Source organism: Spea bombifrons, chromosome 8, assembly GCF_027358695.1.
Source record: "Spea bombifrons isolate aSpeBom1 chromosome 8, aSpeBom1.2.pri, whole genome shotgun sequence".
Taxonomy (NCBI): domain Eukaryota; kingdom Metazoa; phylum Chordata; class Amphibia; order Anura; family Pelobatidae; genus Spea; species Spea bombifrons.
The window spans coordinates 11,519,350-11,544,416 of NC_071094.1; the positions used below are offsets into that span (position 1 = coordinate 11,519,350).

The window sequence follows — 25,067 nt, forward strand, 5'->3', positions numbered from 1 at the left end:
CCATAACCTTACAAATTTAACATGTCCATCCTACCTTTAATAAAGCATCTTCATTTTATTTTATTTCTTTTTTACATTATTTGTTGGGGGAATGGATTTGTAAAACAGTATCTTACAATGTTTAACCTTTTAAACTCTATATTTCTTCCTCCAATCTGGGGTTAAAGTACAATTTTTGTAGCCTTAGGAAACTATAGAGTGGAGGGACCAATGAAGGGATATATAATTGGAGGGGCCCTACCACCATTATCTTCCACTTTCTCTTTGTGTGTAGGAGAGGGGTATGTAGTCAGGGTATCTGCATCTTTGTCATTGCACTGTATGAGCCTGCTGCCTCATCTGATCATTGTTGTGAGGTATGATATCAAATCTCAGCTCAGGAGTTTAAAGAACAGTGATAGATCTGGTAGGAGATATCTAGGCCATCAAAGACAATCACCTACTAAAACCACCACAAACTAAGCCATAAAGAAATTGTATAGAGAAGGGGCAAAACTATCAGGCCAATTGAGAGCCGGGGCCATGAACAGTGCTTCACCCCTTGTCCCCACATCAGGTTTTCCATCTAGATGGAACGGTATGGAAAAAAGGTAAAACTGTAACTTAAACCTGACTGCACCTATTGAATGACTCCTAGTGTCCCTATTTAGGAGGGACAGTACCTCTTTCGTTTCCAAACCCCTAGTGTACCTCTATGTCACAAAGTCAAATAAAAACTGGACAAAGCCCCACACACAAAAGTCTTCGCTTTTGTTTATTTGAAGAATTGGGAGCATTCCATTGTTTGTTCCACCAAACCATTGAGTGTACAAATCATAAAACAAACTATTAGCTATGAAAAATTCAACTTCCCAAAGCAAAACATTCTGGAAGGTGGACGGTGCTGCATCCTGACCTGATGTAGGCTTCATCAATGTCCTGGACTGAATCCTGCAAACATCTACTCTTGCAATAGTTTACATGGATTTTGCACTGGAAGAAGGAATATAGTATTTGCCCAACCTGCTCTTCAATTGCTCCCCGGGGATGCAAATGCATGATTTGTACATCACCTGTGCACAAAAGCCAAACAAATCATCTCCCTGGGGCTTACAGTGCCACAGTACTCTATGAATCCATGTGAAAAATATCTAAAATAGTGGGGGAATATTAAAAAAGACTATATATATATATATATATATAAAATAACAAATAGTCCTGAACTCCTGCCTAAACATACATAAGGTGACAAATACTAGATTCCTAGTTCAAAAAACATGGTGCTTGGCTAATAGCAAAGTAACAATAATCTGAAAGTGGTAAAGCCAGCACTCGCGGTCTTCAATAGTGCTTAATTTTTATTGCAAGATGCTAAAATGTCAACGTTTCCTCAGGAGCCTCAGCACCTCGTATATATATATATGAATATGTATTGTACACAGCCTATTATTGTCAAGTGGAAGCTCCTATGAGTAACAAAAGCTCAGCCATGAAACAGTAGATCACGCACACTCATAGAATGAAGCAGAAGCAAGTATCACGTAAAAATCACCTGTCCTCTGTAGCATCACTCACTACAGAGTTCTAAACTGCCAGTGGAAGCAACATCATCACAAACTCTGTGCATCAGGAACCTCATGAAACGGGTTTCCATTGTCAAGTAGGTGTTGTGTTGTGTGAAGCACATCTCCACTGAACTCTGGAGCAATGGAAACTTGTTTTTTCATCAAAAATGTATGTGTGCGTCGGCTGCACTCATTTTTCACTGAGAGAAAATATGGCCTTTTATCTTTATAATACATATTAATACAAGGTTTATTTAGTGATAATGAAAAAAGCAGTGGAAAAGTTTTTTGATCAACTTTTATAACACACACCAGGACAGGCTCTGCCACATCTACACTCAAACACACACACACCAGGACAGGCTCTGCCACACCGACACCCAAACACACACACCAGGACAGGCTCTGCCACACCAACACCCAAACACATACACCAGGACAGGCTCTGTCACACCGACACCAGAACACACACACACACCAGGACTGGCTCTGCCACACCGGCACCCAAACGCACACACACACATCAGGACAGGCTCTGCCACACTGACACCTGCTGTCTTCCGACGTGACAATATTCTCCCTGTCAGGAGGAACTCTTCTGTGAGCCCGCCCCTTGAATGTCACGTCACAGCTGGCGGAGGCGGTCTTACAGCTGCACGACGGCTGCTTTGAAAGGGGCCGCACGGACGCGAAGTTCAAAGCAGCCGCCGTGCTGACCGGGAAAAGCGGACCGGCCGGCCCACCGGGATATCTCCTGGGCCGCACCGGGAAAATGCTCACATGGGCCGCACCTCGAAGTCCGGCGGGCCGTGTTTGGCCCGCGGGCCGCACGTTGGACACCCCTGGGCTAGGCCCTTTATTTCCAGTGAAGGGTAATGGTTACCTTTTGTTATTGATTCTTGACCTGGCTTGTTCTGATGCAGTCTCCAGGTTTTCTGATTTGGCTTGAAGATGTTGAATTTGGTTTTGACCCGGCTGACTTTGTGACTTTGGTTTTTGCATTTGTAGTTTCTTCACTTGAGACCCAAGCTAGATACATACTCCTCCTCTAGACTTCTCTGCTGCTGCTCCAAGCAAAGAGTCTCCTCTGGCTTTGCCCACCTGTGTCTGCACCAAGGGTTCCATCTATTCTACAGCTATATGTTACACATATTTGACAACCAGCATTAAATGTAGGCTTTTAATGACAAATATGTACATATTTTTTCATGGCCACAATACATTTTAATGTATGCAAATTAGTGCATCTGTTCTTTTGCTATCAGAGTTACAAAATGAGACTTCTATCTCATTTGTCTCCTTCCTTGGCTTGTCCACTGAAAGCAAGAGTAGGGACATTCAGCGAGAATACATGTGATTGACCTTTGCTGCTTCAGTTAATTTCAATCAGAGCACAGCTCATATTGACATCAATGGGAGATCAACAGTGGATCTACAGTAGAGTACGTAAGTATACCTCCTACTTTCAGTAGAGGCAGCCAGGATGCTACAACAAAAGAACCCATGGACTGGTTTGGAAGCAGCAAAATTATTTCAGGTGCATGCAAAGGACTCAAAAATGCATTCAGAAAAAAGGGGACTGTCACTTTAATGGCTTGGAAAATGTGTCTGCATTGAGTATAAACGTAAAATTTCACTCTTAGACTTGGGATATATGCCAAAACAGTAGGAAACTGTGGAAGAGTGCCAAAACTCCTTGAATATCCAGGACAGCTGGTATGTCTGGACTATTTAATATGAAATAAGGGCAGCAGCTCTATTCTTTGGTATCAACAATTTTGAGACTCGACTAGAATTAGTCAAGTTATACTAGTTAAGTGATATAACCTTTTCTAAGCTATAGAGCTAGGTAACTCACATTTAAGAAAGGATCATATTTATATTTCATGCTAGACAGTGGAAGATTCTTATATATATATATATATATGTGTATTAGAATGCGAAAAAACTGAATGTTGCAGAATCTTGTAATACTTTTTTATTGGACTAACAGTATTTAAAGTAATAGACAAGCTTTGGGAGTCCTCCCTTTATCAAGTCAAAAACTATATGTATTAGAAACCCAGCAACCTGTTTTGCTGTCACTGTAGTATATCAGCACATACTATGAAAAAGAATCTGCATAAACAATATGCATTTCTCTTCATGTTTATTTCATAGTATTATAGTGAGTTTATCTACTGTTATCTATCGACAAGAACTATCTTCATCTCATAGCTAAAGCTGGAACTTCAATCCGTTATTATCATTTTTATATAGAAAGATGCATGGAGAGGACAATGATGTACTGGTCATTAAGAATACTTTCCAAACTATTGGCATGAATATAGTTGCAGGAATACAGGAGAGGTTATAATACATATCTCTATGTTGAATCAAAGCAAGATAAGGGCAAGTGTTTATCTGAAACAGAGAATGTAACAGAAAATGGACACATGCTCATATGACTTGGTTGAACTAATAGCCATGAGCTGTGCTCATTTGGAGAACCAATGCACAACATTTCTTTCACAGAAGTGTGAACTGTTGGCATAATTTTATAAGGAAGTTCTCTTCAAGATTTACAGAATCTCGACTCTTGAAGGATTGGCGTTTGTGGCGATTTTAAACGAAAATAATTCATGATTTTTCTATTCATTTGGCTCCACATGAGCCATTGTAATCAGTGGAATTTATGGGTTACAGAGCTTAGATGCAACCTAACCCAACTTTTTTATCATTTCTGCTATTGCAATATGGTGGCTGCATTTATATCATATTCTTTGTATTTTAGACAAGATTTTTAAAACGCTGCTTATATTCACACAGCCTGGAGAGGAAAATTACCGGTATTTCTCGTTTAACGATGCGATTGAGGGCCCAGAAAGGGGACACAATTACAATTCATATTATAAAATAGGAATAATTTACTATAAAAGAAAGCTACAAGGAATATGATATAATAATAGCATAGCTTAAAAGGTTACTTTAAAAAAATAGATTACAAAGAGCCGTAGAAATACTTTGAAGAATGAATGATGGGAGGCTATAGATGGCCATAGATCAGCTATAGATGGCCAAAGCTACAATGGATGTGTGCTCTTATTGAAATGTTTTTGCACAATTCATCCAAATTGGGATTTTTGGCCTGTACCCGACGCTCATCTCTAAAACACTCAGCTCACTCAGTAGAAGTGCAAATACTGTGATGAATGAATTCATTCATTTTCCTTTACATAGATGTGAATTGTGAAGCAATCCCAGAGTTGTAACAGATCTACTCCTGTCTTCAGATTATCAGGTATAGATGAGGGAGGTGTGTGGGTTTGTTCCCATCTGAATACATATGGAGTAAGTGATGACAGTTTACATTGCCACATACTGCTCACATTATTTTAGACTTTACCATCATAAAAGGGAACAGATGCTTGGAAGCTTTTTTTGTTGAAAAGATCGGTTTTGGGTGCTCTGCAAACTGTGGTGTCTGAGAACACAAATGTGTCATCGTAGTGTTTTATATTCAAATCTTGTAATTACCCATGTTAATTAGCCACATTACTCTTAAATGGTTAGTAAATGAACTATGCGAACCCATACATACTGTAAATGTAGTGTTCCTTTGTGCAAACAGAATTACAAACAAATGTATAGCTCAAATTGGGTTTTACATTGTGTTTGCTGTGTCCCCTATCTATATATGCCATCAAAATATAGCACTTTATTCTACATTGGTTACTTATTGCTGTAGTAGCTCATTTAGTATATATAATACTTCTCTTAATGATTTTTGCTAAATATGCCACTATGAGGTTCTCTATGGCCCTAAAAACCCTTGGGATGACCCCGCTGCTAATGAGAGTTGTCAAATAGTTTAATACAAATATTTTGCTTCCTCCACTCTTCTGTAGGACCCCTAGTCCCGTCCCTTTTACTGCAGCATGATAATCTGCCTACTGTGCCAGTTGCATGGATTCATTGCTGGAGAGTTCAATCCTGAACCCTGCTGCTAAAGAATGGATGCCCACGAGACTTGGCATTGCCTCCTGACAGTCAGTAAGGGAAAAAGCGGACACCTGGCACAGCCGCAATCTCCAAGGAATAATTGTATATTTTATTTACAGTTTAAGCTACGATTTAAAGTTTCTAGACACATTATTGTGGCCCTTTGGATTGAAAGCTGTGAAACGCTCATACCCATAATAGATTGTAAACTTGCAGTAGCAGGGCCCTCATCTCCTCCTGCAATATTTCTGAACGCCTATTAGTGCTATTGTCAAATTATATACCATGGAACATTCCCACTGGCCGCCATTGCAACAGCCCTATGGAATGTGTTGGCGCTATAGAAACAAATGTTACGTAATTAGGTATTTGGGATTCTAACGAGAGACAATCAGCAGGAGTATGCCTGTTTGCAGCCGTGAAGCTGTTCTGTTACGAACGAGTGTGACAGTGTTATGAGGGTTTGTATTCTCCCTCCAGCGCACTCATTGGCGGTGTAGAGGGGAGGAGGTTTACTGCTAACTCCGAGCGACTCTCCAATACTCGCGCCCTCCCAGCCTGTGACAAGCACAGTCTCCCTGCGCACTGCGCCATGGGCAGAGCGCTTGCCGACCGCCCGCGCACAGCACCATGGGAGTCGTAGTTTCAATCCGACTGCTCCAGCTGTCAGGTAGTGGGAAAGGGAACTACAACACCCAGAAACCCTTGCTGCGGGTGCTCGGCTGTGTGACTATGGCGCTGTGTTAATGAGAGAGAGGAACCCGGCGGGACCCCGGACACCGGAGACCATGGGCTCCCGGGTAAAGTAAGTGTCCGGGGTGCGACTCTACTGTGTCTGTGCTTGCCATTGATACAGGGTTTGAAAATAAAAGGCGGTGTCAATAACACATACTTACCCACACACGCATGGCTCTTCATATGTTTTTATCTGTTGGGTGTATGTTTGTGAATGTCTTCCCGTGTTTTTCAGGTATATGTGTATATGTTTGTGTTGTTTTCCCTTCACACACAGACACACACCCGTCTTAACATCGCCTAAAGGCCTGCAGAACGAGCACCTTAATCTTAAAACACAGGCTTATGTACAGTTAATGTGGAATAAATATTAATGACGGTAGGGTTACTTGATATTTCTTCTCCTGACTGACATTCTGTAAATAAACTCTGTATATGGGGTTTAGGATAATGACAGCTATGCTGGCCCACGATGTGGCAGATGTCATTAAACAATATAATGATTTGTAGATATGGCATTATCTTCTATATACCCCAACAGATTATACAGTGTTGCTGAGGCAGGGTTTACCTAAAAATATACATGTAAACAAACAGTGACTGCATGTATGGAGTAGGATCCCAGGGTTAAAATTGTAATAATACGGCGGACTGTTATTTCATATACAGCACCCTGGCCTAGGTTTTTTCAACTCTGTATTATCCCGGATTGTTTTCTCATTGAATATTTTGTTTGTGCTGTGACTGTTCCTCTTTAGCCCAGTATGGCGTGCCGTTGGCATGGATGGATTCCTGCACGGTTTATGATTATGCACACGTATGTGCCCCCTTTGCCTGTACACAGGGGTGCTGCCTGCCAGGGACAGCAGCTGGTAGAGTCAAACACTGAAGGACAGTCGTGAAGCAAATACGATTACTGTCATTTAACATGGTTTTCAACAGCAGTAAAGCACTAAAAGTCCTCAGCTCCATATTTTGTCATGTCTGTAGCCGGTTGAGTGGGATGGATATATATATATATATATATATATATATATATATATATATATATAAACTGAATTTAGTTAATGGGGACTACTAGAGGTGTTTAGAAACATAACTCACAGCTATGAGTTAGACTTACCTGCAGCTGCTAGATGTTGCTGGGTTTTTTTGTTAAATCATTTGATAATGTCATGAGGATTTGGTTGCCATGGTAATGGGTCATGGACTGTCCTGGTACTGTTCTAACAGCATAGCTATATTTTTTCCATAATGTGGAGTCTGTTGTATGGGCCTTTAATATTACAAATCATAGGTAAGCTTCTCCTGCATTGAACATATCAAGCATGTGTCTGTACTTTAAGGAAGAACTGCGAAATATCTGAAAAACATGTACTTTCACTGACACAGGCGCTAACCAGTAAAATAAAACACTTACCTGAGCTAGAAGCTGCAGCTGCCCTCCTCGGGGGTTTAATGATTCTTGCCACAGCTTGAAGCAGACTAGAGTTGTATATATCAAGCATGTAGCATGTAGCAAGGGGCAGATGCATATAGGGTATTTTGCAGAATCCTCCTATTAGCTTTCAAAAGGAACACCACACATGTTTAGAGCCCACACAACTAAGTGCATGATGTGACCCTTTAATATACTTAAAATCTTTTGAAGGAATACATTTCTAGCAGTTTCTCTCTCTAGCTTCATGAAGAAGTCAGGCCTGTCCAGCAGGCTCATCTTAGTGGCTGCACCACGAGTCTCATGTACCATTTAGACAGCCACAGGATAAACTGTTGCCGTTGCATCTTTTTGTTTAAAAATTCTCTTCCTGGAAGTTGAGATCTATGTCAAACAAAACAAAAAAACACAAACTGTAGGCAGTTTTAACCATTTAGTTTTGTTAAAAGTTATGAAAGTGACAGTTTCAAAGAAAACCAAGTGCAAGTAAGCCATTGCTCTTGAAATGTTGTAGCTAGAAGAAGAAACTAGTTTTGCAAGTGTAGTTGCATTTCCATTCTATAAAAACTTCACGGGCTCTTTAAAGTTGCAATCGTGTCATTCATAATGTAGAAAAATAATACAAGAGTGGCATATTCTCATATATGACAGCATTTTGTCGTGAGAGCCTCTAGAAGGTTAATGTTTGAGCATTAGGGACCCAGTGAATCCTGCTTAATAAATTATTCATGGCTATTTGCCATACTGCTGGCTCAGTCGTTTTCCGTCATCATTACCAGATGTAAAACTTGCAGACACATTTGTACATCAGGAAATCCGATAATCATAAAAAAACAGAAAGTTACTGAGTTTAGGAATAATTTTTAAGAGAGGCACATGGGAATTGGCTTCAGATACATTACTGATCTTTGATGGAAACTGTGCAGCATCTAATTCCTTCCAACTTTACACTTATCTGCTCTCTGAGTGCACATGTAGCTAGTGTAAATTTACAGTCCTACAAACCTTATGTCAACTTCCTACAACATAATTAGAACGCCAAGTATAAAAAATGGTTGAAACATTCCGGCCTAGCAAAAAATTGAGCATTCTGTGAGTGTTGAACACATAAGTTGATCTATACATTTTGCTATGCAAGCAAATACATGAAGCGAAAATGGATTTAAAATTTGAACTTTTCCCTGTTTAAGTTACCGTGACAAGTCACCAATTAATTTTAAAAATTATTTTTGCAAATAATTAACAGGTCCAAGAATATGTGCTTTTTTTCTTCTTGGTTTATAAGTTGCTATGCTTTTGTTTGTGGCTTCAAATCCCCTCCTTTCAAAGTGTGAGCACACGCTAACGTGTGTTTTAATTTATCTTGCATGATCTTAAGCCGGAATACATTGTCAAATTACATTTTTGTAGACAAAACAAAAATATCAACTTGATTTTATTTGTTTTCCCAACAATTAATTTCAAAACTAACGTTAGTGTCTTCATACAAACAGCGAGTGTGTACCTCTTGAAACATATTACTCACATATTGTATGTAATTATCATCAGTGAGCCTTCTTTATCTTGGCCGACACAATCATTAGCATTGGCTATGTATTAAAACTTACCTCGGATTAGAGATGTAACATTTCCCAACATTTTATAAACATTTTCTGTTAAGAAAGAGAAGAAAAAGTCTTCATGACATCACTCAGTTCTGTTTGTGACATCACTCAGTTCTGTTTGTGACATTACTCAGGCTAGATTGATGGGTCTGTTTTTTAAGCATGTAAGGTCGAAGCTTAAGCTACTTGCTAGTGCTGAGTACTGTAAAGTGATTCAACAACAAGGGCAAAGTTTTCTGGTTTTCTTGTACTATTTTATCGCTTTAATCTTTCCTATTTTGCTTTATGAATTAATAATCTGAAATATTATATACCGTATTGTCCCGATTATCGGCCACATCTGATTATAGGCTGCACCCTTAAAGTTTGGTGCTATTTTATGGAGTGGAATGGTAAAACAGTATTTTACCTAATGAACAGGAATACGTGTAATATTTTTGGTATCTACTATGCAGTTAGTCAGCATAGGTTATATACAAACAGAAATTTGGAAAACCAAAAGCCATTTTAAGGTCCCCCATTTAATTCATAATGCACCTTACTTATAGATGTGCCCCCCCAGAAATGCCCCTCTGCTCCCTAGATATACCACCCCCAACTTACCAATGCACCCCTAGACTCCCTGGTGTCTAGCGATGCGCAGACACAACCTCTGGCACTGCTCGCCATCTCCGCCGGGGCTTCTATGCAGGCGCTCAGGCAAAGAAGCACCGGCAGAAGTGCCGGCAGCAGCGGAGATGTTCATCGGCTGCCAGAGAGGAGGATCCAGGTCCTCTGCAGTGCTCCGGGGACCTGAATCCTAACTCTGCTGCTTGTTTCTGCTTGAAAAAGAAAATTTTAAAAACCGCCTACCCGGTGTCCGGAAAAGCAGGTTGCGGGTGTTGTGCGATGTGCTTTAACAATCTCCCTTGCCGGGACTCCCCCGTGGGAATTCCCGGCAAGAGAGATTGTTAAAGCACATCGTGCAGACGTGTCGGCAGCAGAGGCTGTTTACGCGCATCACCGCTGAACATCTGCGTGATGCGCTTAGACTGTCTGCTGTGCCGGCACTCCCGCCGTGGGAAGTGCTGGCAGGGGGGGCTGTCTCAGCGTATCAGAGAGTAGGATGCAGGTCCCCTGCACCGCTGCGGAGGATCTGTATCCTGACCCTGCTGCCTGCCCTGGCGCCCGGAACTGCATGTCCCGGGTGTCGGGCGCTAGACCCCGAATATAGGCCGCACCCCCACTTTAAAGACTTAAAGTGGGGGAAAAAGTGCGGCCTATATTCGGGCAAATACGGTAAATACTTCTAGAAATGTTATATGTCACACCAAGAGTCATTAATTAATTACAAGAATAATGGATTGCGATACCTTTTGACAGTGACATAACGTGGCATGCAATTGTCCATCTATAACTTTTCTGAATATTTTTGTTGAGTCTTATTTGAAGGCCGTAGCTAAATAATAGACATACACAAAATTATCTGCGTAGCAAACATGTCATTTTACACTTAATGCTGTCATGTGTGTCAATTGACAACATATTGTAATTTCTCGCTGTATTTTGATATCATGTCCAGCCGTGTCACTTCATTGTGACCTCAGGTACGTGGATGGGGTTGACAGTTTCCACTTTTGTAGAGCGTTTTAGCCTCTCCTTTTAAAGTAATCTATCTGCTTTAATAATGAATAATACAGGGTCAGCTCAGCTGTTCCGGTGCAAGCTTACAGGAGCTTGTTCTCGATAATTTATTGTGAAGTCGTGAGTTGAAACTGCATTTGTCCAGCGAACTCCTGCTTTATGGGTGAAGGCCTGTGTGAAAATCGTCCTATCATACACATTGTGTGTATATATGTACACACACCGCCCCCCCCCCCGTATGGAAAGGAGCGTGAAGTTTTATATCCAACAAAGCAGACCATGCATTCTTCATCACCTGCTTCTTATGTTCCACGTATTTATGTGAGTGTTGTGCCAGACTGCTGCCTCCTCCTTCTACACACAGTGGGAAGATCTGTCATGAGGTGGCATCTTCACTTCTCCGATTTAAACTTGGCAGAGCTGGAAGGAATATGTGTTCACTCAAAGTTGGCTCTTGGCCAAGTGCCATATAATTGTCTCTCGATTTACAGAAATCATGTTGTACTTTTTACTTGGAAGTGTTCCTAATGATTTTGTGCTATCTGTCTAGTAAAGCCTAATGTTGCGTAGTGTTGGGGATTCTCATTTATCTCCCTCTGCTTGCAGCTCAGATTTATTTTTTTTAGGCACTAGTGTCCACTCAGAGGTATATGAGCTCAACTTGCACAACTGGAGTAGCCACATGCGTAGCGTAAACTTAAATGGGTCATTTCTTCTCAGTGACTCAGCCACGTAACCAACTATAGCACATGTGTGGCCAGTGCTTACTTTTCATATTCTAATTCCAATAAAAATATGAATGCATGCTGTAAAATGCACTAAAATCCATGGAAATTTTACTTAGTATCCAAGGCTTGAGGGATCCATGAATAAACTGCGTGCTCTGTATCTGCTGCCTCACCAATGGGTACTCTCACCAAAGTTTTATATCCTTTTGTCGTTGTCCTGTGGCTGTAAGGATTGTGTGTTGATATTGTTGCATTAATAGCAACTTTATGTGTCACTGAGTACTCGCCTATCATCGATCTTCTGCCATTTAAGCTAGGTCTTCAAATATTTAATAAAGTGGTTAGTGACAGCGGCGTAATACAGGTCTATGCAGTGCCCCCCAGGTCTAAAGAGGCCTCAAGTCTTCTTAGTACATAAATTGTCCTTTTGAAACTGTCCTGGTCAGTGTGTTAGGAAATTTTGCAAATACACAATTTATTATTAGATGTGTGATATGCATGATATGATAATGTATTGATTTATATAGCACTATCATTTCTCAATCAAATGCAGAAGAAAGATAAACATAACTGGAACCTGAATTCTATATCTTTCTGCATGAATAATGCAGATTCCAATTACATTATGTAGAAACCAGTAAATCTGTGGGTAATCCAAGTCTTTATTACTGATATAGTCCTTGAGTATAACTTTATTAAACCTAATTAATGGTCTAACAGTAATTAATAGTAACTAAAAAAAAAATCATATGTGTTTTGTATTTCTTTCAGACAAAATCCTGAGAATGCCTTTGAAGTGTACGTGGAAGTGATCCGCCCAAAAACATCCAACGAAGGTACCAAGTGATCCGGCATTTATTCAATTTGAGCATTTACATTTTAGCGTACATTTCCTATGCTACAGAGCATAACCCTGAAAGTGTATGGTTTAAGAATATAATATATAGTAGTGTAAAACCTCTAGAGTGTGGAGAAGCCCAATAATTGTCTATACACTGGGGAGAGAGCCTTTCGTGAAGCTTGAAGTTACTATTATTGCAGAAATCCCCACAGATTCCAAGTGATAGAACCTGAACACTACCAAATGTGCCTTAGGTCTGCACACCTTTCATAGCTCAGTGTATAACACTTCTGTAAATCTGAAGCTGCATGTACACGTTATCGTAGACAAGCTATATACTGTGGTTTTGTAAAGACAGGTAAGATCGCACACAAAGGGCTACTGAGTCTCCCTTATTTTAGTTCTTGAAATGTGGGTTCAGATCTAGTGGGAAGCAATTAATGATGTTATGCAGACTGGATGTGGCCGGCTGGGTATATAGACGGAAGAGTTTATGGGGGTCTCTCTTCTCAGCTGTGCTGCTGGCTTAACCAAATTTCTCATAAAAACATAGTTTCTGTAAGAATCTGCCCACACATCCTTCTGTTGGTGCCTTTTCACTTTGCACCATGCTACCTTCTGTAATTCCTTTAATGTGCACAGTCACCCTGAAAACTGAGTGCTCATGTTTCGGAGCATGTTATTCCATTTGCACCTTCAACAGTTCTTAAAATAATAGTGGTCTCTAATGTTCTTGTAATGTGTTACTCATTGCTCAACTTCTGAATTATTCTATCACCTTCTCTGTCGTAATAATTTAAAATGTTAGTTGTTGGAGATGTTGCCATTTCTTGCCCAACCTTTGGCATTCTACATTATGCTTATCTGTACTTTTCTCTGCCTTGTAGTCCATTTTGACTGAAGGTATAATCTGTACATGTTGGTGGGTGGCTGTTACTTTTTACATTTACTCCTGTCAAATGTGCAACATCCCTCACTTATCACTGAACATAAGCTTATATAATAACGTCTTATCTTGTCGCCCCTGCCAGTATTTGGCCTTGGTACATTATCAAAAGCCACTATAATGCAATGTGTGATTCCTCTGCCATACCGGGATTTAGCTAATTTATCAAATGAAAACTGGAGTTAAGATTATGTTAAACTGCACTCCTAGTGGCAAAGTGTTTTGACCATTCTGTAGCTTTCGAGCAGCATAGGGGATTAGTAAAGGAAATGCAGCTTATGTGTTAAAACAAAGCTTGTAAAAGGTTCTTTTTATTAACCCAACCACACGTTTTCTCCTTTCCCTCCAAAACATCCTGCTTTGTTAGACGGAGAGAGATGAATCTCTTCCAGAGAAATCTATTAACTCCAAAGCAGTTCATCATTGTTTGAGGGCAAAGGACCCCATTAGCATCTGAATGGTCCAATCTACCCATGATCTTGTTCCTGCTGGAGTCTGGGAGCAGTTGAAGTACTTCCGTCTTTACTTTAGGAAAAGGTTTGTGTGCACTGCTTTCTGAAGCCTGGGCGACTCTGGATTATTGGCTACAGCTGAATTCTATTGTATAGTCCTCGTTGCTATCATTGAGTAGTCGGGTCGCGTCAGAAGTATATCACAGCTTCATTTATCACAGATGTGCTTTCAAATAAAGAGATGGTCAACCATTCTTAAGTTTTTTATTTTTATGGGTAATCTTGCTGTACCATGGGCCCTGTTGGATGGAACAGCAGCCGAATATATCTTTTCTGTAGTCTTTTATTGTATGGAGTTCCCAACTCATCTTCTCAGCATACAAAGTGACATACAATATACAGGTTACACATATATAACATAACCTCACTGCCGTTAAGTTATCCCTCCACTTAAGGGCAAAGTAAAAGGCTTCCAAACAATATAAATCTAGGCTGCTTAGTGTCACAGCCTCCATGAGATCCACAAATGAACCTCCTCTTCAAGTGAAGGTGCGTTTCATTTAAGCCCCAGTAACTGCTACAGCAGCAGATATCAATGAACTAGGTTGCTTAGACTCCTGCAAGCAGTTAACCCTTTCTTCAGGGAATGCACACCATCACACTTGCAAGTAATTTGTTCCATTGCTGTCATCATTTCTATCATTACAAAGCTCTAGCAACAGTACTATGATAAAGGTTGATGAACCACGTCTCTCCCCTCCTGATGTCACAGATAACGGAATGAGCCCCGTCAATGAAGCAACGACCCCACATCTGTATGTTAATGCGTATATGCAGGTTACCAGTGTATTTTCCCTGGGGCAACAGTTAAACCCAGAATTTCACCACTTTCTGCCAGAATTCCTCTTTGTACATGACTCCTATTATTGATATTGTGTAAAGACAGAGGTTGACATTGGACTTTTAGGTATTGCAGCTTGGTGGACAAATAGTCATTTCCTGTGGTAGAATTTTAGATTTATATAGTTATTGTATTGTATAATCTATAGTTCACTTGCTGAGATTGGGGATAAAAACACTTTCCCCTAGAGGATAAATTATAGTCGTGAGGTGTCTTTTCTTCTGAGACTCTGTGTTAACACAACTTTGGGTGAGCTCTTTAATTCTGGGCACTTTATATCCCCCCGGAGCATTGCTTCTTATGATAAATAAACAGCTTGTTTCCTGCCCTTCAGGGAACTAATGTTCCATTTTGTTCCTCTTCCCTGTACGATTGGGTGTTACTTTGCGATGGCTCTGCGCATGACGATACAGTAGCCGACATCATGAATCATTTGTCCTCTTTGCTCTGTTTAAACGTTCTGCTGTTTTGCGGCTCTGTTGCAGCAAAAGAGTTTGAGGTCAGCGTACGTGGTGTTCTGCAACTTTAACAAGTGTGATCTATATAACTCAATGCCTGCGGAAACTGCCGGCGCTTTATAAATAAATGTAATGTAATGCCTGCGCCTTTGGGGGTATAAAATATTTCAGTTATGCTGCTAGAGTCTTGTAGATTTTTTATTTTCTTTTAGCTTTTTATTTTTGTAATTCTTTTTGTATGGTTACTTTAACTTTTCATCTTAATTCTTCTATTCACTTACAAACATACTAGAATTGAGATCCTTATTATGTCAAATATACTTTTTGAATGAAGGCAGAACGCTATATTACAAGCCAGTTTTATTTGACAGTTACAAAAATATTTTTGTTTACTCATTACATTTGTTTACTCAACATTTATTATTAATCTAGGTGTTACAATCTCATGTAGTTGCAAATAATGAAACTTGTTGCATAGGCTAACAAAGCCTTGTTTTAAATCAATTCCTGATTTTAAGAAATGTACCTATTTTTGACATTTTAAAAAAAATATCTTTAAATGTTAAGTTTCAAATATTAAAACTGTCTATATAAAAAAAAATCAACCCTTTGCTATGCAGCCACATGAATCTTTGAGAGCACACGCCATTGTCTTACTGAACGCTTCTGCCGCATCTTGAAGTGACATGGCTCTTCTCGTTGGTTATTACCGCATCCACCTTGTGAATGAAGTGTGGGATATTCAGCGTAGATGTGCGTAGAATATGCGTCTTTAAAGGCAAGAACGTACGGACTGCAAATTCAACCTCAAAGCTTCATAAGGGATCCCCCTTATTTTCTTGTTGATTTATCTTCTTTTTTTTCGTCTTCCCAAGCCTGACATCCTCATCAAGTTCACAGTAGGCCTGCTTTGTTTGCTTTCTGTTCAGTGCTTGATAAGATTTTTTTTGCTTCATTGTTTTGTGAAGCAAGGACAAGACTTGCCAGAGTCTGGTGAGGGCTTTGTAAAGCCACAATACGGTCATTGTCTAGGGTTGAATAATTGTGGCTGCTTTTTATACAACCAGAACTAAGGCATAGGCTGTGAACGGATTCCTTCTTAGTGTGAAAGGGGACTAATCCATGTAAATACAGGCGAAAAATAAAGCTATACAGAAAAAGGGAAAGATTGCTAAGCAGGAGGGCAGAGGTTAGCAATTTAACCTTTAACCTAACAAATAAGAAGCATGAATTGGTTTACAAAAGGGAGCTCCTGTGATCTGTCAGTTTTTCTATAGAGGACAAGGCTAGAATGGGCAACTGACGGACACTGCCTTTTAACTGCATGTAAATTTGCCGAGTGTATACTTTAGTAAGAGCTAACATCAATGATGATCTGGATTTTGTGTCAACAAAATCTCACGTTTTATTTCAATGCTAAAAAAGGTGAGCGTTCTTGAATGTCATACATATTCTGAGGTATGTTAAAAGTGGAAGACCGCCAAATGTTGAATCAAGTCAAGAATTATTCTACAACTTAGGTATATGAGCTATGTGTTCACTACTGTTGGTTGGCAAAATGTATATTTCTCTGGGGTACGATTTTCTATCACATTTTCTATCCCTCCCCTCAAAGCGCATAAAAATGGTTACCTTGTGATCATGTTTTACTTTTTTAAATGTCATTTTAATTTAAACATTGGGGTTAGAATTTGTTGCAGTTGTAAAACTGGTGAAAAGGACGTACATAAATGTGATTGTACCAATATATTGATTCGTTTGCAGCAAATATATTGTATTTGAGGCCATCACACCAAAATGTCTATCCATGAATGAAAAAGGGCGAAATCATACCATAAATTTAGCATATTTGCAAAAATACATTTATATTTGGTAAAGTGTGCCTAAGCAACCAATCACGTATCTGATATCTCTCTACCTCCAGATCCTAACCCCACATTTTTTCCGTGGTGTATCTACATTATCGCTATCAGAGGTCTTGTGTTGTCAGACTTTGGTTATCCTCGGTAGCCTTGCATGTACAAATAATGCACATGTCTCATGGGGGACAGTAGAGTGCTGGATCAGTCTATATAGTCATCAGTTTATGAAGCTGGTAGTCTAGTGTAGCTGCTGGTTTCCATGGTAATAAGAAAACTGCATGCTGGCAGCTACTAATTGGTTAGATCAGTCTGTCAGCATGCAGGAACAATTGTCTGATTTATTCTTATATGCAGAAATTAAAAAATGTGACATCGCAGGTGCCCCTCACATTACATTGCATGCCCTTGCCTGTAAATGGCAAAGTTTAAAGCCATAGGAACTTGCATGCTCTTGCAAACAACTTGCAGATTAGTGAATATCTGAGTTGTTTTGCAAGTGTTAGTATGCAAAGCTATCAAGTTAATTTGACTTCTTAGGGAATAGACCCAAATAGTGTTACTGGTCTGGGACTGATCTGGAGTATACCCTAACTGTAGTTGAAGCCTCTGCATTTAATTGTAAAAATGAGGTTTCTCTTTTGGCATTCAAGAGTGTACAGTTAAACATGTGAGAGACATGGCTGCCTACATGCTTCAGCCCCACTACACTACTGCTACCTTTTCCATGATAGCTAAAACGGCACGCTATGGTACCACAACATATCAGATAGGTGGTTGGCATCCTTGGCAAACCACATATCACATATGTGATTGACACTAAAACTACTATGTCGTTATGAATAGCTTAACTTAAATTTATTATATATTAACTTAAATATGGGTTTTCCCTAGGTAAAGTGTAAGCTGTTTAAGAGTTTCCCCTAAATATAACTATTGGTCTGCTCTCCCAGGGGGGAAATGTGTCCTAGCCTCAAGTGCTCCGTGGCTCAATCTAGCAAGCTTTCAAACTAGTATTTTATAGGTTAGTTGACAGATCAAGAAGAGGAACGCAGGAAACAGTTTGCTTAAGATTGACGGATAGTCTTAAAGATGAAAAATTGAGTATCTCATGATATTTGTACAGGGAACAGTGTGAAATGAGCTGGATCCATGTCGTTGTCGAGGTGTTCTCATTTTCATTTGCACTTGTTAGTCCAGTTGGAAGTGTTATAATGTACAGGACCACAGATCTGAAAAGTCAAATTTACTTGTACAATTAAAGTTTTTTAATCTATCGTAACATTGGCAAATACGTCGGTTGGATTTCCCTGCTGAAAATACACTTGTATTTAGCATATTAATTGTAATTAACTCCTTCAGTATTGAGGGTTTTTAGTACCCTAAATACTGTATACTTTGCCATTATACCATACGTTGCTTTAATCAGGATTCTCCTTTTCACATACAAATTTTTTTCCGGGACAAGTAGGGCTTTCTTTTAGAACCATAAAAGCACAGTGCTAATATGAAAAATAATAAAAAAAATACCTACATCACAAAACATACTTCATACATACTTGCTCAGGATGTTTTCTGTTTGTCAACATCCCTTGATTACAGTAATACACCAAATATATATATATTTTTATGTAGGAGTTCAAGGGAAACGTTTTTTTTTTTTTTTTTTTAAATATTTTTACTTTTTGCTAGGACAACAGGATTTCAGGGTTTTTCTTATATGTATTTTTTTTTTTAAACAAAAATATTTGTTTCTCACTCTCTGATCTCCCCTACACTGATCACATTGTGATCAGCAAACATGCCTACCTACCAGAAAAAAAGAAAGTATTGAAAGATCAGGCATTTTAATACTAATGGTTAGGGCTGCAACTAACGATTATTTTAATAATCGATTAATCGGCCGATTATTTTTTCGATTAATCGATTAATCGGATAAAAAAAACAATATGCAAATTTTTCGTTTATTTAAAAGAATTTAATGAACTGGATGTTAAAAAACAACTTAAAATTTACATTAACATTCTTATTTTGTTATGATGTAATAAAAAACAATATTTTCAAAGTACAAGAACCCAAACACAATATTTATGAAACAAAATAACCCCAAACATTCTGAAAAGAGGTGGACTATTACTGTTCAAGAAACTTTGCCCCAGCACTTTGCACTTTGCACCCAGCACTTTGCACCCAGCACTTTGCACCCAGCCCTGGCACTTTGCACCCAGCACTTTGCACCCAGCACTTTGCCCCAGCCCTGGCACTTTGCATCCAGCACTTTGCACCCAGCATTCAGCACTTTGCACCAGCACTTTGCACTTTGCACCCAGCCCTGGCACTTTGCACCCAGCACTTTGCACCCAGCCCTGGCACTTTGCACCCAGCACTGGCACTTTGCACCCAGCACTTTGCACTGTGCCCCTGCACCCAGTCTCTAACTCTGCCCTGCACCCAGCCCTGCCCCCACATTCTGCCCTGCCCCCACACTCACACTCTGCCCTGCACCCACTCTGCCCTGCACCCACACTCACACCCTGCCCTGCATCCCCACCCCCACTCTGCCCTGCACCCAGTCTCCCACTCTGCTCTGCACCCACACTCACACCCTGCATCCCCACCCCCACTCTGCCCTGCACCCAGTCTCCTGCCCTGCACCCCCCACCCCCACTCTGCCCTGCACCCCCACCCCCACTCTGCCCTGCACCCCCACCCCCACTCTGCCCTGCACCCACACTCACGAACCGCTCTGTGCGAATGGAGCCACTCGCACAGAGCGAACCGCTCTGTGCGAATGGAGCCACTCGCACAGAGCGAACCGCTCTGTGCGAATGGAGCCACTCGCACAGAGCGAACCGCTCTGTGCGAATGGAGCCACTCGCACAGAGCGAACCGCTCTGTGCGAATGGAGCCACTCGCACAGAGCGAACCGCTCTGTGCGAGTGGAGCCACTCGCACAGAGCGAACCGCTCTGTGCGAGTGGAGCCACTCGCACAGAGCGAACCGCTCTGTGCGAGTGGCTCCATTCGCACAGAGCGATTCGCTCTGTGCGAGTGGCTCTGTGCGATCCGTGCACATAGACATGAAGAATACTTACCTCCGGAACGCGTCACATCCGTCACGTAGCTAAAAGAAGGCGGAGACTGCAGAGCGTGTAGCAGAAGCGGGGAACGCTCGCGGAGGTAAGTAAAAGGAGCCGAGTGCTCCAACAACGAATTGATCACTCGATTAATCGATAACGGAAATCGTTATCGATGATTTCCGTTATCGATTATTATCGATTTTATCGATTCGTTGTTTCAGCTCTACTAATGGTGTACCGGCGCTCACGCTGAACGCTGTTAACAAGCGATCTGTCGGCATCTGCTTGCGGGTGAGAGTCCACGCTGTCATTATTCAGCCTGTCTCTCGTGTTCTGGCAGGTAGATGTCCCTGCTGCAAAATAAAGCTAGATATACCGGTACCTCCTACATACTAAGTGGCATCTTGTCTCGCCTAAGGGATGTCCTAACTGTTGAATTGTCTGTGTGGACCCTACGGAGATCTCGTGCCCGATATTCAGAACTGGTCTACCAGAAACCATGTTGAATTTGAAATTCACGGTCATGTTAGCAACCTGTCACTAGATTGGTATGATGATCTTTCCTTCTGTGAAATGAGATATAAAACCATAGGATGTTCTGAGACCTTTGTGGAAACAAAGAGATCCAGAAACACATTCTGCCGGTAACATTGATACATGCTTGCAAATACCTATCTGGCTGTAGTTGCATCAGCCTCTATGCTACAAATTCAGTTAAACAATATCAACTAAAAACCATACCAAAACGTGTTCTGTATGTAAATGTACAGTATGTTCTAAAAATCCACTATTCTGGTCTTGACAGATCAGAGAAGCCAGGTAGCCAGGGGTGGGCTGGGCCGGGGGGCATGGGGGCAATTGCCCCCCAGGCCGCCCGAAATCTAATCTAAACGGCCGCTGGGTGCTGATGCCGCTGGCCGGCACTACTTTAATACTTTTTTTTAAAATTTAATATGGCAAGCCGGATCGGCTATTAAATGGAAAAAAAAATAGTATTAAAGCAGCGCCGGCCGGCGGCATCAGCACCCAGCTGCCGTATGCGATGGCCGCCAAGTGATGGGAGCAGCGTGAGGGGTGAAAGCTCCGCCCCCTCGCACTCACCTTTCACCCCTCACGCTGCTCCCATCACTATGCGGCCATCAGATTGTTGGAAATCGAATCTAAACGGCCGCTGGGTGCTGATGCTGCCGGCCGGCGCTACTTTAATATTTTATTTTTAATATGGCAAGCCGATCTGGCATATTAAATAAATAAAAAAAAAGGATTAAAGTAGCTCCGGCCGGAGGCATCAGCGGCCGTTTAGATTTCCAGAAGTCTGATGGCCGCATAGTGATTGGAGCAGCGTGAGGGGTGAAAGGTGAGTGTGAGGGGGCGGAGCCACTTCACTTGACTTGCCCCCAGGCCTTAGGCTGCCAGGCCTCCCCTGCAGGTAGCTAAACATCTAGTGCTATGTTGTTTAGTCTGTATGGCTGTATCCTGACTGACTTCTAACAAGAATTGTAGGAACCAAACCCATTCTCTAGCCATTGGAGTTAGAAAACTAGACAACTGTCTCGTTTAACAAACTTCTTCACTTCTTTCCTCTTTTCTGGAAGCAGTAGCATCAGCGTTCAGATAACATACATGTGCTTGGGTCTGCTGCCCAGGCCCTGGCTTTAGTATTGGCAGCTGAGTGACAGTATCTCAGAAAACTAAATATATTATTGTATCTTTTCATGTGAAAACACTGAAGAAATGACCCTCTGCTACAATGTAAAGTAATGAGTATACAGCCTGTATAACAGTGTAAATTTGCTGTCCCCTCAAAACAACTCAACACACAGCCATTAATGTCTAAACCGTTCTAAGTGGAAATGTGCAAAGAGTAGGTGCTGTGTGAGACATTTTGATAAATCTTCATGTTTATGTATGCTGTTTGTTTTGCAATGGTGTTTATTTTCTCTGTTGGTTTTTTGGAGTTTAAGAAGTTGACCTCTGATTAAGTTCTGTTACTTGCTCCCCAAAACTGTTTCTCCATGAAATAATGAATGAAATCGCACTGTTCATCGGATGTGAGTACTCCAGAGGTGCAGGGGTATAGGCCAGTGATCTCAGCATATTGGGTTGATGGATGTGAAAATATACGGATATTCCTTTGAGACACCTACACGGTTGCAATTTATCATAGTTACCAGATATAGCATTTCAGAGAAGGATTTGTTGCTATTCTTCATTGACACCTTCTGTCCAGGGGTTGAACCTGTTGCTGCGATTCTACATGTTCACGTACCAGACTTACAGTGTCGGAAGCTGGTGAAACATTTATTTTTACATTCTCCAGACCTGTGACTTACAGGTGTGAATTCGCAACCCGAATGTGACTTGTGTGATGTCTGTGAATGGATCTTGTATCTTCCTTATGAAATCTGGGCCTAGTGCTTGGTTTTAACTAGTTTACGTGTGTGTATAATTATAGTAAGCATGCCTACATACAGGACTTAAACATTTTGTGGAATGCGAATTTATCAATAATGTATAGAGAGGTTTAAGGTCCTTGATAGAAATGCTACACGTTTCTTTGTATTCTGCTTTCTGTCACTGTATTTCTGGGCCTATATAGTATTGCTCAATGCACTTGTTTTTTGTCACACGTTAAATAACTACCTAATATTTGTCATGTGATGGGTGCTAATCAACATGTCATAAACCAGACAATTTTAATACATGGATATTCTTCTCCTTCTTATTAAACTTGTTAAATAAGAAGAGATTTTTTTAATAGAATGGGAAATGATAATCCTTCTTAGATTGTGCCAATGAAATACTACAGCGTTATTTCCTGGACCCTGTATGTTACAGCGGGATTTGCAGGGGTACAATCGCATTGTTATGGTGCTGCACCACTCAACTGTTGTAACACGACATTTACATTTAAGGTAACGTTACGTTGGTTGGGACTCTGCTGGACATTCAGCTATATTTTTATTTTAACAATGAATATATTTTTTGGCTGGAAAAGCAAAGAGAACACAAAAAGTGTACCAAATGGGCTGTTTTTCTTTTAACATTCTCTTTTACGCTTTTGTTTGACGGGAAGTCGCTGCTGGAAATTTGAATGTGTCCCAAGTTCGAATTAAAAATGACTCTTATTTTTTAACCTAAAGTCTTTTAAACGTTGTTTGTAAACAGGCATTTTCCTTTTGTAGCGATCTGTAGAACTATGCTGTGCTGTACCCCCACCTGCTAGAGGTTTGGCTTAACCAATTACAGCCTGTTTCTTTATAAGCAATCATGCATCTACATCAATTTAGACAGAAAGCTTAAAAGAACAACGTTCAGGTTTACAATATAACTCAGATTCACATATAACATGAGGTATTGTTACTGATTGTGTCCATTGCTAAAAAGACAATGTGTGTATACAATAGGATGCTTTGCATTGTATGCAAGACATTAAATGTGTTTTAAATGAACACATTGATAGCAATGATATCTGCACAGGTTCAGTCTGATGTTGAGCAGACTCTGTACAAAACAGGCTAATATTAAGCCGTAAGTGGGCTTCCTTCTCGTTTGCGTTAACCTTTTTTCTTTTTTCCCCCCTCTCTTCTTGAGAAGCCTAACAAACCTTTTACAGTTACAATAATTGTTATGTTAAAACTTTGGTGCATTAAGGAGAAAAAAAACTTTTCAAAAAAACCAAAGGAAATTTAATGAGTGGAGACAAAGAAACATCAAAGGGGTTTTCCCTCTGATTGTGGTGTTAGATGTGTTGCCTGAATATAGGTTATATTTCTCTGTTTCATACCAAATACTCATTAGCCGCTTATCTTAATGACGTTCCCAAGGAACTTCTAGCACAATATACATTGCCTTTAAGGGAAGCCTAAATGAGTCTCTTTACATGTTTTTTTTTCTCCTCTGGACTTATTGGACCTAATATTAAAGCAATGATGTTCTGTTTAGGCGCCCAAGGGAGAAATAAAGAACAATTGTGGTGATTCTACATTCCTTTAAAAGGTTTTTCTTAGATGAGCTAGAGCAAGTGTCCTTGCTGTGATTTACTGCCCCCCCCCCCCTTGGGCCTGGCATACTGCACTCCGGTCTGAGTTCTGGGATGTGATGTAATTTCCCGGGGCACCAAGCAGTGTGTGAGGAAGTAGGGAGGAGGAGAGGTGTCCTGAGCCAACAAAAGTACATGTAAAAAAAAAAAGTGTGTAAGCATGTATGTTACTGTGTTAGCGTGGGTGAAAATATGTTACTGTGTGTGTGTATGAAAGTATGTTCATATGTGTATGAATGTTAGTGCGTGTTAGTATATGTGTATCTGAATGTTACTGAGTGTGTAGTTTTATTTAACAAAAGGCGGAGTGAGTGAATCAAAGAAAGATCTAAATCAAACCAATATTTGGCGTGACCTTTGCTTTCAAACAGCATCAGTTCTTGTAGGTACACTTGCACAATTCATGGGTTTTATAGGCATATACCGTATTGGCTCGAATATAGGCCGCACTTTTTTCCCCCACTTTAAGTTTTAAAAGTGGGGGTGCGGCCTATATTCGGGCTCTAGCAGGCAGCGGGGTTAAGATACAGATCCCCGGCAGCGGTGCAGGGGACCTGCATCCTTCTCCCCGATACGCTCAGACAGCCTCCCCTGCCAGCACTTCCCACGGGGGGGGGGGGGTGCCGGCACGGGAGGTTATCTAAGCGTTTTACCTCTGCCCACCCCCGACTTACCGGAGCAGACTCCCGGGTGTCTTGCGGGGCCGGCGGGAGACATTTACGCAATACGCGCATGCAACTTCCGGTACCGGTACCGGAAGTTGCATACGCGTATTGCGTAGATGTCCCTCGCCGGCCCCGCAAGACGCCCGGGAGTCTGCTCCGGTAAGTCGAGGA

At 40.8% G+C, this 25,067-nt stretch overlaps 1 protein-coding gene across 4 annotated transcripts in view; it reads left to right on the plus strand.

The window, feature by feature from the left end:
• The first annotated feature begins 6,242 nt into the window (after positions 1-6,242).
• Positions 6,243-25,067, plus strand: part of DENND1A (DENN domain containing 1A) — a 263,707-nt gene continuing 244,882 nt past the window's right edge. For all 4 annotated transcript variants that reach the window (XM_053473723.1, XM_053473725.1, XM_053473724.1 and 1 more), the window contains exons 1-2: positions 6,243-6,330; positions 12,425-12,489. In XM_053473723.1, the coding sequence (XP_053329698.1) occupies positions 6,272-6,330; positions 12,425-12,489 (124 nt within the window). In that variant the 5' untranslated portion in view covers positions 6,243-6,271. The remainder of the gene's footprint in view (positions 6,331-12,424; positions 12,490-25,067) is intronic.